The following is a 15,696-nucleotide window of genomic DNA, read 5'->3' on the forward strand; positions in this document are numbered from 1 at the left end:
GCTGGCCGGACAGGGAAGAAGAGCCTTCTAGGCACTTGCTGTCTTGCGTCCCTCTCCGCTCCAGCCTGCAGAGAGCCGGGGAGCCTGTGGTTTCCACAGTCTCACCCTTGGTTTCCCAGGCTCTTAGCATCCCCTGGGGGCTAGTCAGTAAGGGGTGGTCCCTTCCCACTCCACCAGGTACTGAACCTTGCCCTCGGGCGTGACTCTCCGAGCCAGCACCTGGTACTTCTCCCCACAGGCCAACCGCCCAGCCGCACCAAAGTAGTTGGTGATGGATGACTTGAGGTGGGACAAGGAAGAGTCATCTTCACTGATGCTCTCGAAGGTGTGGCTGTCGATGCCTTCCTCTGCCCGCTCTGGGCCCGAAACCCCCTCTGCACTGCTGTCCGAGGGGCAGCGTCCACCCGGCTCAACTGCCCGCCGCTTTGCCCGCAGTGGCAGGTATGCTTTGGCTGCCAGCTTCCTCTTCCGGCTGCCCACTGTCCGCCTGTGTTAGGAGGGGAAGGGGCGGATGATGGGCATGAGATGCGATCATTCTAACAGCAGTGCCGCCTCTCCCTGAGCACACTCTGAGGCCCTGGGCATGGATCAGCCTCTCAACACCCCAGAGGAGGCTCCAGAGAAGCCACAGCTGGGAGGGGCAGGGCCAGGGTGCAAGAAGTGTCCAGCTCGGAAGCACCTGCTCTTGGTATTTAGGGGCTCAGCAGTGCACAAGTCCCAGCACCGTTCTCTGCCAGCACAAAGGCCCTGCTTACCCTGCCTTGACCTTGATGAGGACTCATCTGTGCTATAAGAGTCAAATGGGAGGAGGTTAGGGATAAGGCAGGGGCGGAGCATGGGGGTGTGCACAAGAAGAGGTAGCACAGTCGCAGATGCTCAGAAACAGAAACTGACCGGAAGAACTAGTGAGAACCAAAGAACAGGAGGAAATAAATGAACGCACAGGGTGATGGCAGAGCCAGCCAGCCAGAGGGGTTCGAGATGAAGACTCCTAGGTACCCTTCTATAGGGTTATGGCTTTAATTCTACTTCTGCAAGGGTCAAAAGGCCCTGAAATATTTCAGGGCGCCACAGAGTTCAGAACGCATGTATGTGCTCTGTAGCACCGCCTTCCTACGCAGCTGAGGACCAGCGATGCTCATATAGGCTGTCCCCCTCCCCTGCTGGCCTCCACCCCCGGCATTTCTGCCCCTTCCCCCAGACCCTATACAGGATGCCATGATCCCCTCCCTCAGGCTTACAGGCCTGGAGCAGACACCGGACTGGGAGAAGCAGTCTGGGAGGCACACATGGCATGAGCACGCCAAGAAGACTGAAAGAACCTGGCCCTGACATCACCCAGTGAAAAGTCACAGAACCTTCTTTGTCAGGAAAAGAGGCGCAACTAGAACACCCATGCTCAGCCCATCTGAACCCCTGTGACTCAGAACCGGAGGGTCCTAAACCCAGACTTATACAATGGCAGGTCAGGTCCCCCAGTCCAAGACAGAATGAGCCACGTGTCCCCAAAGAGGGAGGTGGTGCAGTGGGGGGCTGCTGGTGGCATCTGAGGCCATCAGGTGGGGAGCATACCTGGAGTCGTAGGAGAGGCTGGTGGAGGCAGAGCCAGACGTGCTGGCGGCATCGGTTGAGTCCACATCTGAGAAGAAGGTCTGGCCTGAGCTGGCACTGAGAGGGATGAGAGAGAGAGCCTGCCATTGGCCTTGGCCCTCACACCCCATGGGACCTCACCAGTCACCTCTGGGCCCCCTCGCATCCTCCTTTGTCCAGCAGAGACTGCCTTTTCCTTGCTGAGCTCCCGGCCACCACCCCTGCAGCTGCCCCCCTGCCTGTCCATTCACTACCCGGCCAGGCTTCAAAGTCCAAGGAGTCAAGAGAGTCGACCTGGACCACCCTGCCCTGGCGGCGACAACAGTGAGATGCTAGTGAAGGAGCCTGACCCTGGCACTGGTGCCGCACTCCCCAGGCCACAGGGCTTTCGTTTACAGGATCTTATTTGAGTCTCATATTTAAAACAGAGGAGGAGCCTCAGAGGTCGAAGAATTTCTCTGACTTTACACAGCTAGTAAGTAAGCAGAGGCGGGGGGCCCCTGCTCCCTCCCTCACACCCAGGAAAGTACTCAGTGCTCTCTAGTATTAATAATTTCGGGGTAACATGATGGGTTGTGGATGGGTCCTTCCCTGATGGATGATGCTCAGGAAGTGAGCTCAGCCTGGGCAGGGCCAGCACATGCCCTGGAGGCCTGGGAACCTGGGGTAGGCACTGGGGTTTAGTAGGGAGAGGGTGGGGGGCTGAGAGGGCTCCTCTGGGAGAGCCTGGAAAGCCTCGGAGATTGACAGCAGGACGCTATTGTGGTGCCAGAGCCCTGAGAAGCCCTGAAGTAGACCCTGGGGCACTCGATGCACTATGAACCCAAGGGAGCTCCCATCCCCTCAAAAGGGTTTCTGCTTTGTCCCTTCCAGAACCAACCTTCATAGCTGGGGGACACAGGTGGTCTCCATCTCTAGATGGCAGACCTCTCTCCTGGGTCCTTTGTTACCTTTTTAAACTCTGGATCTCATCCAGGGTGAAGTCAAATATGCTGGCCAGGTGGTGATTGGTGCTCCAGGCTGAGGTGAAGTCGCTCTGTGGACACAGGGAGGGGGGAGGGTGGTCAGTGCACACCCATCCTGCCCCCAGACACCCTTGCACCTGCTGAGGGGTCTCGGGCTGCTGCTGCTCCAGCCAGAGCTTCTGCGGGCTGGGCCCTCCTGAGAGCAGGACCTGTCTCCTCTTCACACCCCATTCTGACCCGGGAACCAGGCTGCTCCGGTTCTGGTCCTGACCCTGTCTCTAGCCAACTGATGACCTTCTCGTCTCTGCACCTTGGTTACCCCAACTTCAACACACCAGCTTCAACAAGCTTCACCATGGGGAAGCACAGCAGGACGAAATGACGGTTGTCAAAGTGCCTCCAAAACAGCCAGTGCTGAGAAATGGGAGCCTGGCTGCCATCGCTGCCCACAGCATCCCCCTGGGCAGCGGGGCAAGCATATTACCTACCCTTGGCCCACCCCTTGCGCGTCTTGGGAACTTGGGGGAGATAAAGAGGTGGTCCTGCCGTGCCTGACTTTTCTTTGTCTCACTGTAATAGGAACCTGGGCCTGGGGTACCCAGTTTTCTACACAGGAATCCCTAATATGTGGTGACCCTTGGTGTAAAAGCAGAGAAGTAGAAACGAGACTAACACTGGGAATAGCATCTTCCAGCAAAAACTTTGATCTTTTTCTTCTATAAACTCGCCTTTTCTGCTGCTGGAATTCGTGAGGCAACAAACTGTGGAGACAGAAAAGGGAGAGGGTGGTGCAGTCAGAGGCTGAAGGCCCAAGGGAGGAGAGGCGGGCAGGGCTGGTCCCAGAAATAAGTGAGAGGACAGCTTCTTCACAAGGAGGGGGGCTGTCTTCTGGGGAGAAAGAGGGATTATGTGGAGGATTAGGAGAGGCAGAGACAAGGTGTCTTTCCAGGCACATGACCCAGACATGTCCTGTCCCGAAGCCCAGGGGGAGCTAAAGAACCCTGACACACAGACTTCCCTCACCTCTGCCTGAACCCCCATCCAGAAGGACCAGGACCCTCCATCTGGCTTTCCCTCCAAGAAAGGCAGTAAGGGGCTGTGGTGGAAGCCAGGGGTGTGGGATCCAGGCACAGCTTGGCCACTAGCTGGTGCTACGAGGGGCCCCCAGCTGTGAGGAGCTGCTCATGTGGGCACCACCAGTCTCAGACCCAGCACACAGTTCTGGGGCTGAGGGCTGCAGCCCTAGCCCCTGGTGCCCAGGCACTGACCCAGACTTGCTCTTTCCTCTCTTCCGCAGCTCAGAGGGGGCGCTGTTCTCAGTGGGCACCAGGCCCTTGTCAGGCAACAGCTTCCCCGGCGGGTTGGGGGGCACCCGGATGCGCAGGCGGAAGATGCACTTCTTCTTCTTGATCTCCTTGCCACAGAGGAACCTGGAGGTGGGCAGGGGGAGGAGAAAGCTCTGGAGTCTGTCGGTCCATCCTCCTGGGGAGGAGAGTCAAGTGTTAAAACTACAGGCTCTGCCTCCCTGGATCCAGAGGAAAATCCGGAATGCCCTGTGGATCAGGGCTCCCAGGTGGTGGCTAAGCACGTGGCTGGTGGCTCCTCCCTGTCTTTCCTCCTGCATCTGTGTGGTCCTGGCTGCTCCTCCCTTCTCCGCCTTAGCCAATCCCAAGGCCACCTCCTACAAGAAGGTCTCCAGCTTCCAGCAGAACTGCTATCATCCAGTATGTTCTACACCACTCTGTTCTCTGCTCTCCAGGGAGACCAAAAGCAGCTCCAGCCTTCCAACATGGCTGAGCTGCCGTGAGCGGCAGGGGTGGCTCAGACACAGCCCTTCCCTGGGGCCGTGTCCCCCAGAGGGCAGGGGGTCTCAGCACTCAAGAGCAGGGCTGTGTCTGGGCCCCACATTATGAGAAGAAAGGTGGAGAGTGATAATTCTGCTTATATATGTGTGGCAAGGGTTCAGAAAAGCATGTCCTGTTCCTCCCCTAGTCCTCAGCATCAACATGGGCTGACAGCAGCAGTTTGACAGGTAAGTATTGATGTAACAAGGGAACAAAACAGACTGAAGAGCATTCTAGGCCGAGGGAAGAGCATGAACCACAGCCCCAGTGGGAGCGCGCAGAGCAAGCAAGCCCAGGGACGGTGCTAGAGGGCGTAGCAGGGTCCGATCACAAGAGGCTGGAGTGCCATGCTAAGGAGCCCAGACACTCCCTGGTGGTAGTGAGGGCTGTGCCAGCTGTGTGTGCAGAAGAACTCAGACATTTGGATGGGAAGGCACAGGCTGGGGACGACTCAGGAGGGCACGGCACCCCTGAGCGGGGGGAATGGCTGATCTGAGTGCCTGGCCAGAGCCTAGGGGCCCTCCGCGATCGGAGCACAGCCCCTGGTGGAGCTGAGCCTGGTACCAAGGGTGCTGGGGAGGTGTTGTCACAGGAGGTAGGGTGCTTCCTGGCTCTTCAAGGACTGGGGGGACTAATGTGGTCAAAGTGATTGGGGGGACAGCTTGAGCAAAGGCTATGAGGTGGGAAGAACCTCAAGATGGAAGCCCCGCGTCCCGGGGCCCCACGGCACTCTTCCTTGCACGCACCGGCTTTTGTAGCTGTTCAGAGCGTTGAGGAGATGGGGTCCTCGATCTGTCACAGGGGTGCTGGTGAGCTAAAGGGAGCAGAAGGACGGTCAGACCCGGGCCCCAGTATCTGAGGAAGCCTCAGCCGCGTCGCCTCCTTCCCTCCATTTCCTGGTGCCGCTGGCCCTCCAGGCGAGGCCCACTGCCAGCCCAATCTCTGAGCTTATCTCCCACCGGTAAGTGGGGAGGGCGATCTCTGTCCTAAACGTATCAAGAGCTTTAACCATGTCCAGGCCTGTGACCCAGTAATGCTATCCCGTGTGAGCTATCCCACGGGCAAACCACAAAACACAAATAAAGCTCTACGCAAGCAGTGTTCACTCAGCTTTGTTCTGATGATGGGCAAACGGGTAGGAGCCTGCATGCCCAACCAGAGGAAAACTGGGGGCCACACAGCCGCCATTGAAAACGTTCAAGAGAACACTTTCATTCTGTGATAAAATATAAAGTGAAAAAAAGGATGATTTAAAATGAACACTGTATAATCTAAGGCATGCAAAAAAGGAAAAGCACAGAAGAGACGGACAATGGAAGGAAATGCACCCGAGCTTTGCTGGTAGTTGTTTCTGGGTGCTGTGATGTGGGAGCGCGGGTTATTTTTTTAAAAAAGTCTCCTTCCTTACACTTTTTGGTTCTTAAATTTTTTTCTACCAGAAACCTGTAAGGTTCTTTCATATGTATTAATGTCAGTTCTCTCCACCCTCTAGGGTATAATCATATGCGTGTCCTTTATAAATGATCAAATACTGTGAATGAAGATGCAGTTACATGAAAAGTTTAAAGGATATCAATTTTTTGAAAGCCTGGTCTCATCCATGAAGGATTTGGGGCGGTGGGCAGTGAAGACGCCCAGCTCTGGATGTGGTGGAGGGGGTTCTACGGCCTCATTAGGGAAAACGGGGCGTGGTCCGCCCTGAAAGTGGTTGGGAGGTCCCAGCTCCAGTCCCCACTCAGCCCCAAAGCTGTGCTAACCACCTGCAGGTCATCCTCCACCTCCGACATCTGGGGTCTGGTTTGTTCCTGCTTCACTCCTGAGGACCAGGCTCCCAGGCCTCTGGTGACCCAATGCTGCTATTCAAAGTATGACCAGCAGAGGGCAGGCCCGCCTCACCTTCCATCCCAGGCAGGTAATCTGGAGCAGGTCAATCTGGGGAGTGCTGCTCCAGCCAGCGCCCTGCAGGTGAGTGGGTGGGGGTAACCCACCCATGGCCAAAACCTGGGTCAGGAAGTTCCAGCTCAGGCAAGCACCAGCTCAAAGGCTCTGGGTCTCTGTTGCAGCCAGCAACCCTTGCAGAGGGGCAGCGTTGCCAAAGAGGGAGCACCCAGAGACCTGGATGCTAGTTCTGCACTGTGTGACACTGGGCAGACTTCAGGACCTTGGGGGCTCCGCTGCAAAGTGGACTCCCACCATTCCGACAGCCCACAGTCCTGCATACCTTGCCGAGCTGCAGGAGCTCCCAATGGTGGTTGACAAAGGCCAGAATCTCCTCAAAATCAAAGTACTTCTTCTTGCTCTGCACCCCCAGGTTGTAGAGGGCCAGGTGAACCACATCCACCCTGGGCAAGGGGGCAAGGAGGTGGGGCACGGGTGAGGTGGCAGCCTGCCCACCCGGGGCGGGAGCCTCCTGGTACAGGCTGAGGGGCAGGGGCAAGGTTGGGACCTGGTAGCTGGAGATGGAATTGTTCCCGGAGGGAAGGGGAGACAAGGGGGCAGGGTGAGCCTCGGCCAAGCCCCCACTCTCACCATCGCAGGGGCAGCCTCTCGATGTACTCCGGGCCCTGGTTACACACAGAGCAGAAGAACAGGTAGAACCTGTGGGTGGGTGGAGAGGGGGCCTGTGGTGGGGGGCGCTCTGACACCCTATCCCAGTCCCGTCCCCTCCCCACACTACCCACCTGCCTTCCCAAAGTCAGTGTTGTCCTCTTAGGGCTGCTGATGGCTTGGGAGCGGGGAGTAAAGATGGGGCAGGAACTGAGAATACTGCCCTTCCCTGTCTAGCCTCCACCTCAACCCCTTCCCCGCCCGGGCGTGTGGCTGAGTTCACACTGCTCTGAGCTGGATGGGGTAGCAGTGGTCCCCCTCAGACCAGTCTCCTGTCAGTAGTCCCACTGGTCATCCATTTCCCAGTGGCTCCTCCAGCCCTGGGAAGGGTGAGGCAGGGCCTGGGTCACTCCCCCTTCCCCAGACACCTTGAAGGGCCTGGGGCTTAGGGAAGGTAGGAATTTGTCCAAGGTCTCCCACAAGTCAAAGGCAACTGGGGCTGTGGCTTAGCATGTTCTCTACTGAGGAGGCCTCCCCCACCCTGTTGCCCCCCGTTGATGGTACCCACTCTCATAGACCCCTCCTTGTCTAGGGTCTGGTAACCTGACAGAACTGCTGTTGCTGCTGTCCCCTGACCCCAACCCCGCAACACACCCCCAAGGCTGAGCCAGACCAGATCAGCACCTACCGGTCTCCGAACATCATGGGCTCATTGAGGCACTGGGTGCAGGCCTCATGGAACCACTGTCTGCACCGGTAACATTGCAGCATCCGCAGGTACCATCTGGAGAGCCAGAGGAGCCAGGGTCACCCGGGTGCCCACCCCCAGCCAGGCATCGGCCTCAGCAACCTTCCCCAACATATACCAGCCCTCCACTGGGAAAGGGAGGAGGAGTCGGTTAGCCAGCCCTTAGGCTGGGCCAGGGGAGGTCCCCAAAGCAGGGCCTGAGATAGCCTGTGTGGTTAAACATGGTCACTGTCCCCCATCTTGCAGCTGATGAGTCAGAGATTAAGTGCTTGCTCAAAGTCACCCAGGAAGCAGTGGTGGATAGTGATTCAGATCCTGGCCTCTGACTTCAAAGCCCTTGCTCTTGCACCAGGCCACACTGGAACCCCTGTCTCTGGCCTGAGGGCCCATAATGCTTCCCAAACAACCCTGACAGGGTGCGCTTGCCTGGGGGAAACTCCTAACAGAATAAAGGCTCCACTAAGTTTGATGGGCAGTGCTGCAAAGTGTTTTGTCTCACCTGCTACTAAATTGACCCTATCAGGGCCATTTTACAACTGTTCATTGACTATGAATGAAAAAAAAAAAAAGGTATTTTCTTTACAGGTGATGCTTTGTTCATACCTGGCCAGGGGTGGTCCGTGGGCCACCTGCATCAGAATCTTCTAGATCTGGGTTAAAATGCAGATTCCTTGGCCTCCTCCAGAACTACCCATTTTGGGGGAGGTCCTGAGAGGTGCATTTTTAACAAAATGCTTACTGGGCAACTCTGTTCATTAAGCCCTGAGACCCACAGCTTCATGCTGACATGTCTATAAGCATTTCTCTGTGATCCCAGATGCTGCTGCCCAACACCCAGGGAAGCTGATGCTCCCCCACCCCCAGGTCTTAATCACATCTGAGAGATGAAGCGGTTCAAGGAATTTGCCCAAGTTGCCCAGTTAGGCTGAAAGTACAGCCTCTGCCCCGCCAGTTCTTGTCAACAGACCCTGGAGCTGAGATTCAGAGACAGGGGCTAGGTTTCCTGTGGTCAGAGTCCCATTTCACTTCCCTGCTCCCTCCTACCTGTCCAGTGCACTCAGCCCAAGGAAACCGCCCATGGCTACAGGAAGGCTAAGCCAACAGGGAAAAAGAAGCAAGGACCCCCTGCTGGAGCACCCCCCCCACCCCAAGCATGCCCAGCCATGACTCAACCATGACCCAGCCGCTGCCTGCACTTCTCAGGCAAAGGATCTTTTCTCGCCAGCAGTGGAAAGGTTCATCTTCACTTCCTCACATCAGCAGTACCCCCAGAAACAGCTCTCATCTGTTAAGTGCTCACAGGTGCCAAGCACTGAGAGCCTTTCTGGAATTCTCTAACTCAGCTTCTACCACGCAGTGGGAGAACTATGGTAACTGAAGTTGGGTGCGCAGCTGGAAGGGCAAGGAGGATTTGGTTGTGTGGCCCAGGCTCTGAACCACTACTCTGTACTTTCTTCTTACCCAGCGTACCCCAAGAAAACATGACCACCCTCGTCTCCCGACTACCCAGCCCTCCAGTCCCCTGGCCACTGTCTTGATATTCAGGGTCTTACCAGGAGGACCCTCCACTAGCCCCCTGCCCCAGGGCCCCGCCCCTTAGGCCCAGTTCCCGGGGATTAATCTGGGGGTCCAGCGCCTGCCCCCATCTGCAACACCCCCCCTTGACTTCTGGGAGGCCCCACCCATAGCCTTACTCTCCGGGGCCACCGCAGTAGCAGTAGCATTGCTGCTGGTTGGTGCGGTGGGGCGAGTCCCATTCGAGCTCCTCGGGCTGGTAGGACAGCACCATCTTCACGGCCTGCAGCGTCCTGGCGATGGCGCCCTTCTTCAGAGCCCCGCCTTTCTGTGGGGAGATGAGGACCGGTCACTCCCTGGCTGGGCCCCCAGTGTTAATATGGGGCTCTCAAGGGGGGCCCCAGATATCCCAAGGCCAGAGACTCAAGGAGACTTTTCCCATGTGCTCGCTATCCCAGAACAATCTCCATCAATGGTCATATTAAGTAACAGACACAGCAATAAAGAGAATAGTAACTGACCAATGTGGGCACTTACGTGGCTTTTCTCTTTTAACAATAAGGCACCATTTATTGGGGGCCTCCCACTCTTGACAGCACACCTGTACCATTTTACAGTTGAGCAAACTGGTTCAGAGACACTTAGGCAAGCAGCCAAGGTGCTGTCTGCCTCCAAGGCCGGGGCTCTCTGACCGGGTGTCTGGTCTGAGCCCAGTCTCTGGGGGTCCTAACTGCAGCACCAAGGAAAGGCCGGGACTGGGAGGATGGAAGGCTCACCCGCACAGCCAGTGCGAAGATGCAGCGTCGGCAGAACCACGGTGTAAGCAGGGGCCTGTCGGCACTGCCCGCTATGGGGATGTGGCACTGCTGGTGGTAACCTGCGGCAGAGGAGGAGTGGTGAATACCCACAGGGAAGAGGTGGCCCAGCGGTCAGCCCAGGGCTGGAAGGGCTGCTGCAAGTCCTAGGAGCTGTGCGCCCTGCCAGCCAAGCTGGTGCCCACTGAAAGGACTGAAAGACAGCACTAGCCCTGGTCGGGAAGGCCCCAGAGGTCTGGTTTCAGTCTCCGTGCTGACTCCTCCCATCCATCGTCTCCACCCAGTGGGCTCTGACTTAGACTACATACTTTGTCTTACTTTCTAGAAGGCCCAGTTAACCCTAAGGGTCCCCTCCCTAAGCCCTCATTCCTAGACATTGGCCCCCATCCCTCTGGAGCTACCACAGAAACAGGAGCCAGCAGAAGCCCCAACAGTCTGTGGAGGTGCCCATCACGGGCCAGTGGGGGATGAGGGCCCAGGATGGGGGCCTTCTCAGCACCCTGCCCACCACACTCACCCAGGCCACACTTCCCACAGATGAGGATCTCATTCAGGGGCCCCGAGGTCTTTCCCAGGCAGATGTTGCACTTGGGCTCCTCCCCTGGAACACCAGCTGAAAAAGAGGCGCCCGGCGGTCAGGTCCGGCTGGCAGGAATCGCAAGTGTGTTGAAGTCACACTCCAGGCGCTGAGCCTCGGAGGGCTGGGCCAGCACATGCTAACGCAGAGTCTCCCCAGCCACTCACAGATGCTTTTTATTACTGCCTCATCCTAAAGTTGGGGTGGTGGCTGTTCCCCCACATCCATCACTTGCTCAGCTAGTAAGCAGAGGGGATTTAAACCTGGGGCCTCTTGATAGCAAGCCCTTCTGTTAGCATGTTGCCTCTCCTGCCTGATTTAGCTTGATTTGTTAAACAGTATTTTATATTAAATAATGTAAAATACTTATTATGGAATAGAATATAATAAACAGCACATTCTCATCAAAAATTATGAACTCATGACCAATCTTGCTGGGACTGTGCCCACCAACTTTCAATCCTGGATTATTCTGAATCAAGTTCCAGTTCTCCAATCACCTGTAAATATTTCCATAGGTACTGTAAAAGACTAGGCTTCTTTTGAAAACATAGTCAGTTAGTGTTCACATTTCTAATTGTGTCAAATAAAAATGTCGCAACAATGTAACTTTGTTCATTGCTTTACCCCCCAAGCGCCCTTTCTTTTTTTATTTGCACTTTTTGAAGAATAAATAGGTCCACATGTGAAAAGTTCGTGTGAATAAATTAAATACACTGTGTTGTATGTATGCTCCCGTCTCATTTCCCCAGCCACCTGAATGGACCGTCAGGGCAGAAATGCTACATGTCCAGCAATGTGTCCCCAGGCCCTCAGAGTGGGTGGCATATAACACACGTTCAAGACAGGCCTGTTGGGGGACAGTCTTCCCGTGGGTCTCGGGAAGTCCTCACTGACCTCCTGAAGTGATGGATCCAGAACCACAGCGAACCCAGTCATATGTTGTCATATTGGGAGACACCCCAGGGAATCCCACCTGCCCTTGAGCAGTTATCTGGCTGGGGAGCCAAGCCCCTGCCCAGGAGAGTGCTGGGGCCCCGCTACAGTGCCTGGCGCACAGCCCACCTTCTCCTCCAGGACCACTGAGAGGACCCGTCCTTCCTCACCACCTGGTCTTTGTGCTGGATTAACCCAAGAGGGGAGATCCTCGCTGCCTCAGACCTTTCCCAATGAACTCAGGCGGGGAGGGCCTGGGGCGGGATCAGTCTGCATGGGCCACGACTTCGTGGAGACAGCAGGGAAGGTGTGCTGGGTTCTGGGACTTCTATGCTCCTTAAAACCATCCCTAATGGTAATCGTCCCTAGAAACTGCCTTCCTGTAACTCAACAGCAAAGCTAGTAATCTGACTGTCACCTTGGGAAGGCTTGGGGGTCTCGGGCAAGGCCAGATGCCAGGAGGGAGAGGCAGAAGAGTAGGGGAAAGTGGGGGTAGAGGAAGAGAGAGGACCTGGGGGGAAGGGATGCCTCAAATACTCACCATACTGGTGAGTATTTGGAATACTCACCATGCTGTATGTCCTTCCACAGGACCCAGTATTTGGAATTATCTTCAAAAGTCACAAGGCAGCTCTGCTTAGAGCTGCTGACCTGGGGCAAGGAGAGGGGGGAGCAACTTAATAAAGCAGTGAGGGAAAGTCTCCCGGACATGGGCTTCTCCTGTGTTTGTCTGTAGGGAGCAGAGGGATTAGACCCCTCTTTGTGTTCCAGGAAGCAGAGCTAGACTAGCAGGGGAAGTAGTTCCTGGAGGTAGTGCATTCCCAGACCCTAAGGTTGTGAAGTCAGGGCCCGGGGGGCAGCACCAGCAAGAGGGTCTGTGAACCTCTCTAATCTGGTTTTGTCTGTAGGCTCACAGAGCACTTCTCTAAAGAAATGGTTGGGTGGCATTGGCCCTAGGGATGGTACCCACAAAAGCAGATCCTGGCTCCTTCCATTTTCAGTTTTTGAACATGAGGGACAAGAAGGGAATGTCCCAGCAATCCCCATCCTCTGCACTGATTGGAAGAGGAGCAGAAAGCTACTGAATCTGGGAACAGAAAGGAAAGTTTTACCCTCTTTATCTTCCCGAGGTAGTACAGTCCATCTGTCCACCGGCACAGCACATACTGACCCTCTGTCAGCTTGGACATCAGGTCTTTGAAGTTGTTCTTGGCTTTTGCCAGAGCCCCCTTGTTGGGGAGGTGGCTGGTAGCACCATAGGAGTCCCGAGTCCCTGAGTCCAGAGCTCGGGTCTCCATCAGCTTCCAGTGCCACTGGAAGAGAAAGAGAACAGGGTTTTACTTCCAGCTTCCCTGCTCCCGAAGTCCACCAGGAGACTACCATTTCTGTACCCTATGCCTTATGCCAGACACTTTTATCATCTCACTTAATCCTCATGATAGCCCTGCGAAGGCGACATCATTCCCGTTCCTTGAGTAGAGAAACTGAGGTTTGGCAAGGGGAAGCAGCCAGCAGGTCAGAGGCAAGCCAAGAAAATCAAAGTCCTGCTCTCTCCTGCTACCAGCCACAGAGCAAAGTCTTCCTGCCCAGGGGGCCTGAACCACACTCCCTGACTTGAAAGTGGAGGTTTTATCCCTTAAGCAAATACACTCAGTGTTCTCTGAGGGCCTCCCCCAGGGAGCACCCTCACCCCTACCACGAGATCTGCCCAGAAAAAACACCTAGAAAGGAACACTTTTGGGTGGCTGGTGACATGGTTGGACTTGTCCATCTGCACCCTCTGTAATCCCCTTTTCTGTTCTCAACTATGGGATGATTTAATGGAAACCAATTCTGGGACATTTAAACTCGCTTATGCTTTTACTCAGATGCAAATTTTCTCCAAGCAATTAAGTCATCGCTATGCCAATCTCTCCACACCTATCTCTCACCATCCTTCACTGCTTTCTCTCTTCTGCTAATGGTATGACTATGGACCCCAGAACCCACAAGTGACAGAAACTTCTTCAACCAGTGAGTTGTCACAGGTGGCACAGGTGGCCAAGCACAAGGATTTCTGGCATCTGACTTTGCTGGTTCCATCCCCCGCACCCCACTTCAGCCCCCCTGGTCTGATTTCTGGCCTCAACTTTTGTATGCATGCATGCATTCATTTATTCATTCATTCAATAACTGTTCCCTGACCCTAGTGCTCAGGTTGCATTCACCTATGCCAGGCACCTGGGATGGGGAGGACTAAGCAGGCCACTCCCTGCTCTCCTGCCTCCCCATTAGACTCTTCCATAGGACCACCAATTCCCTTCTTGCTGCTCCTGTCCTAACACCTCTTGTGGCTTCCAGTGCCTTCACTGGCATTCAAAGTTCTCTCCATGATCCTTTTCTCCACTCTCTGGGCTCACCTGGCACCTTACCCCTCCACATGGCTAGCCAAACACAGCCTGCCTCTGTTCCCTGCACCCCATACTCTGGTCCCCTCCCTCTCTGCCTTGGCGCTGGGCATCACTCCTTATGTGCGCTGTCAGGGAGAGTCGGTGTCTCTCTCAGGGGAGTGCATTTGTACTCCGGTGTGATTGTGTTTGGTGACATCTTACAGCAGAGTATCAGTCAGTAAATAAAACGAACCATGTGTGTGCATGTCAGGGACCCTGGGGCAGGCCGGGCAGTGTTGCCACATCCCTCCTCCACGTCCAACCCTCCCCTCTGTTCTGGAGGGCCGAGGACACAGGACTGCGTAGGGTATGCGCTCTGAATGGCTCTCGTCACCGTCACCCGTGCCATCACTCTGCCACCTGGCTCCGAGGCCCCAGCCCAGACCGCGCGGGCTCGGCCCGGCAGGTTCCCAAACTGACACCTCTGCCCGCCGCGCGGCTGGGAGCGGCCCGGCCGTCGCGCTCTCCCCGCCAGGCCGGGCCGCCGGGTGGCGGTCCCCCCACACGCATCTCCATCCTCCCGAGCGGCCCCCGCCGGCTGTGATTGGCTGATTCAAACCCATCTGCACAGAAATGCCTGTTTGCGGGTTCCTTCGGCGTCCAGTTCAAATCAGCGGCGCCCGGAGCGCGGGGCCGGCGGGGGCAGGAAGCTGGGATGATTCATACGCCGCGGCCTCTCCCAGGGCGGCCGTTGGCTTTTTAAAAAGGGTGTTCGGGAGGGAAAAAAAAAACCAAAAAACCCGCTTTCAGGAGCACCCCCTCGGGTGCCAGCGCTCGTCTCGTCAGCCGCCCCGACGCCCAGCTCCCCTCCCCGTGCCAGTCCCGCCTCGGCCCAACTTTGGACGTGAGCAAAATCCCCAACACCGCGTCGGTGTCCACACCCCCCCCCCCCGCCCCCGAACGGGAGAAGCAGCGATGCGGGGCGGGGAGCAGCGACCTGTCACCCACGTCCCCGAGGCCGGGCCCCGGACGGGACCCCCGTCGCTCCGAGACCCCAGGCGGCCCCTCCCTCCCCGCGCGCGGCCCCGGGACTCCAAACCCTCCTCGGAGACGCTCCCCGGTCTCTCCTGCTCGGGGGGTTTCGGAAAGAGAAGGAGCGCGCGGGGCGGGAGCCCCCGCCGGCCGGCCGAGCTTACCGCGAGGCTGCGCGTCCGCCGGTCCCACTTGGCGTCGGGCCGCCAGGCGCACCGGCGGCGGAGGCGGCTGCGCCCGGGCCGCGGCTGCCCCGCGGAGTGTCCGCCCGGGGCCGGGGTCGGGGTCTCGGCGGGGGCGGGGCGGGGCGGGGGCGCCGCGGGGAGGAGGGGGAGGGTGGCGGGGGGGCAGGAGGGAGGGGCCGGGGCGCTCAGGAAGGGGCCCCCTGGGCGCGGGGCGCCATCTTTTTCGCGTTTTCCCGCGAATTATTGACGTCCCGCTTATGTAATTAGCGGGGGCCGCGCCGGCCTCGCCATTGGAGCCCGCGGCCGCGGAGCCCCGCCGCGCCGCCCGCGCCGCCCCCGCGCCGCGCCCCCGCCCCGCCCCGCCCCGCCGCGCCCCGCCCCGGGCGCATCCCCGCCGCCGCCGCGCGCCGATGGGCGCCCACCCCGCGCCCCGCCACGGGCCGACAGCTGGCGCCGCCGCGCCGCGGGGGGTGCAGGCGCGCGGGGGCGCGTAGGGCGCACGCAGGCCGGACGCCCCGGACGGGAGCCGCGCAACGCCAGCGCGCTGCACCCTGCGCCGCGGCGCGGACGACC

General features: G+C 57.5%; 1 protein-coding gene across 2 annotated transcripts; it reads right to left on the reverse strand.

Moving 5' to 3' along the window:
* Positions 1 to 144: 144 nt before the first annotated feature.
* On the reverse strand, positions 145 to 12,838 carry PHF19 (PHD finger protein 19; the record flags this gene model as incomplete). Of its 2 annotated transcripts, none has more annotated exons than XM_084237506.1 (14): positions 145 to 487; positions 1,573 to 1,668; positions 2,541 to 2,626; positions 3,229 to 3,316; positions 3,824 to 3,985; positions 5,146 to 5,213; positions 6,621 to 6,741; positions 6,929 to 6,997; positions 7,635 to 7,730; positions 9,389 to 9,537; positions 9,986 to 10,086; positions 10,542 to 10,637; positions 12,107 to 12,188; positions 12,650 to 12,838. In XM_084237506.1, 14 exons carry the CDS (start codon positions 12,833 to 12,835, stop codon positions 145 to 147), a joined length of 1,743 nt encoding a protein of 580 aa, XP_084093632.1. The 2 variants fall into 2 exon arrangements, with proteins under 2 accessions (XP_084093632.1, XP_084093631.1); XM_084237505.1 differs by having other exon boundaries at positions 3,812 to 3,985; positions 12,650 to 12,835.
* Between the last annotated feature and the right edge of the window lie 2,858 nt (positions 12,839 to 15,696).

Source organism: Talpa europaea (genome assembly GCF_964194135.1).
Source record: "Talpa europaea genome assembly, chromosome: 7".
Lineage (NCBI taxonomy): Eukaryota > Metazoa > Chordata > Mammalia > Eulipotyphla > Talpidae > Talpa > Talpa europaea.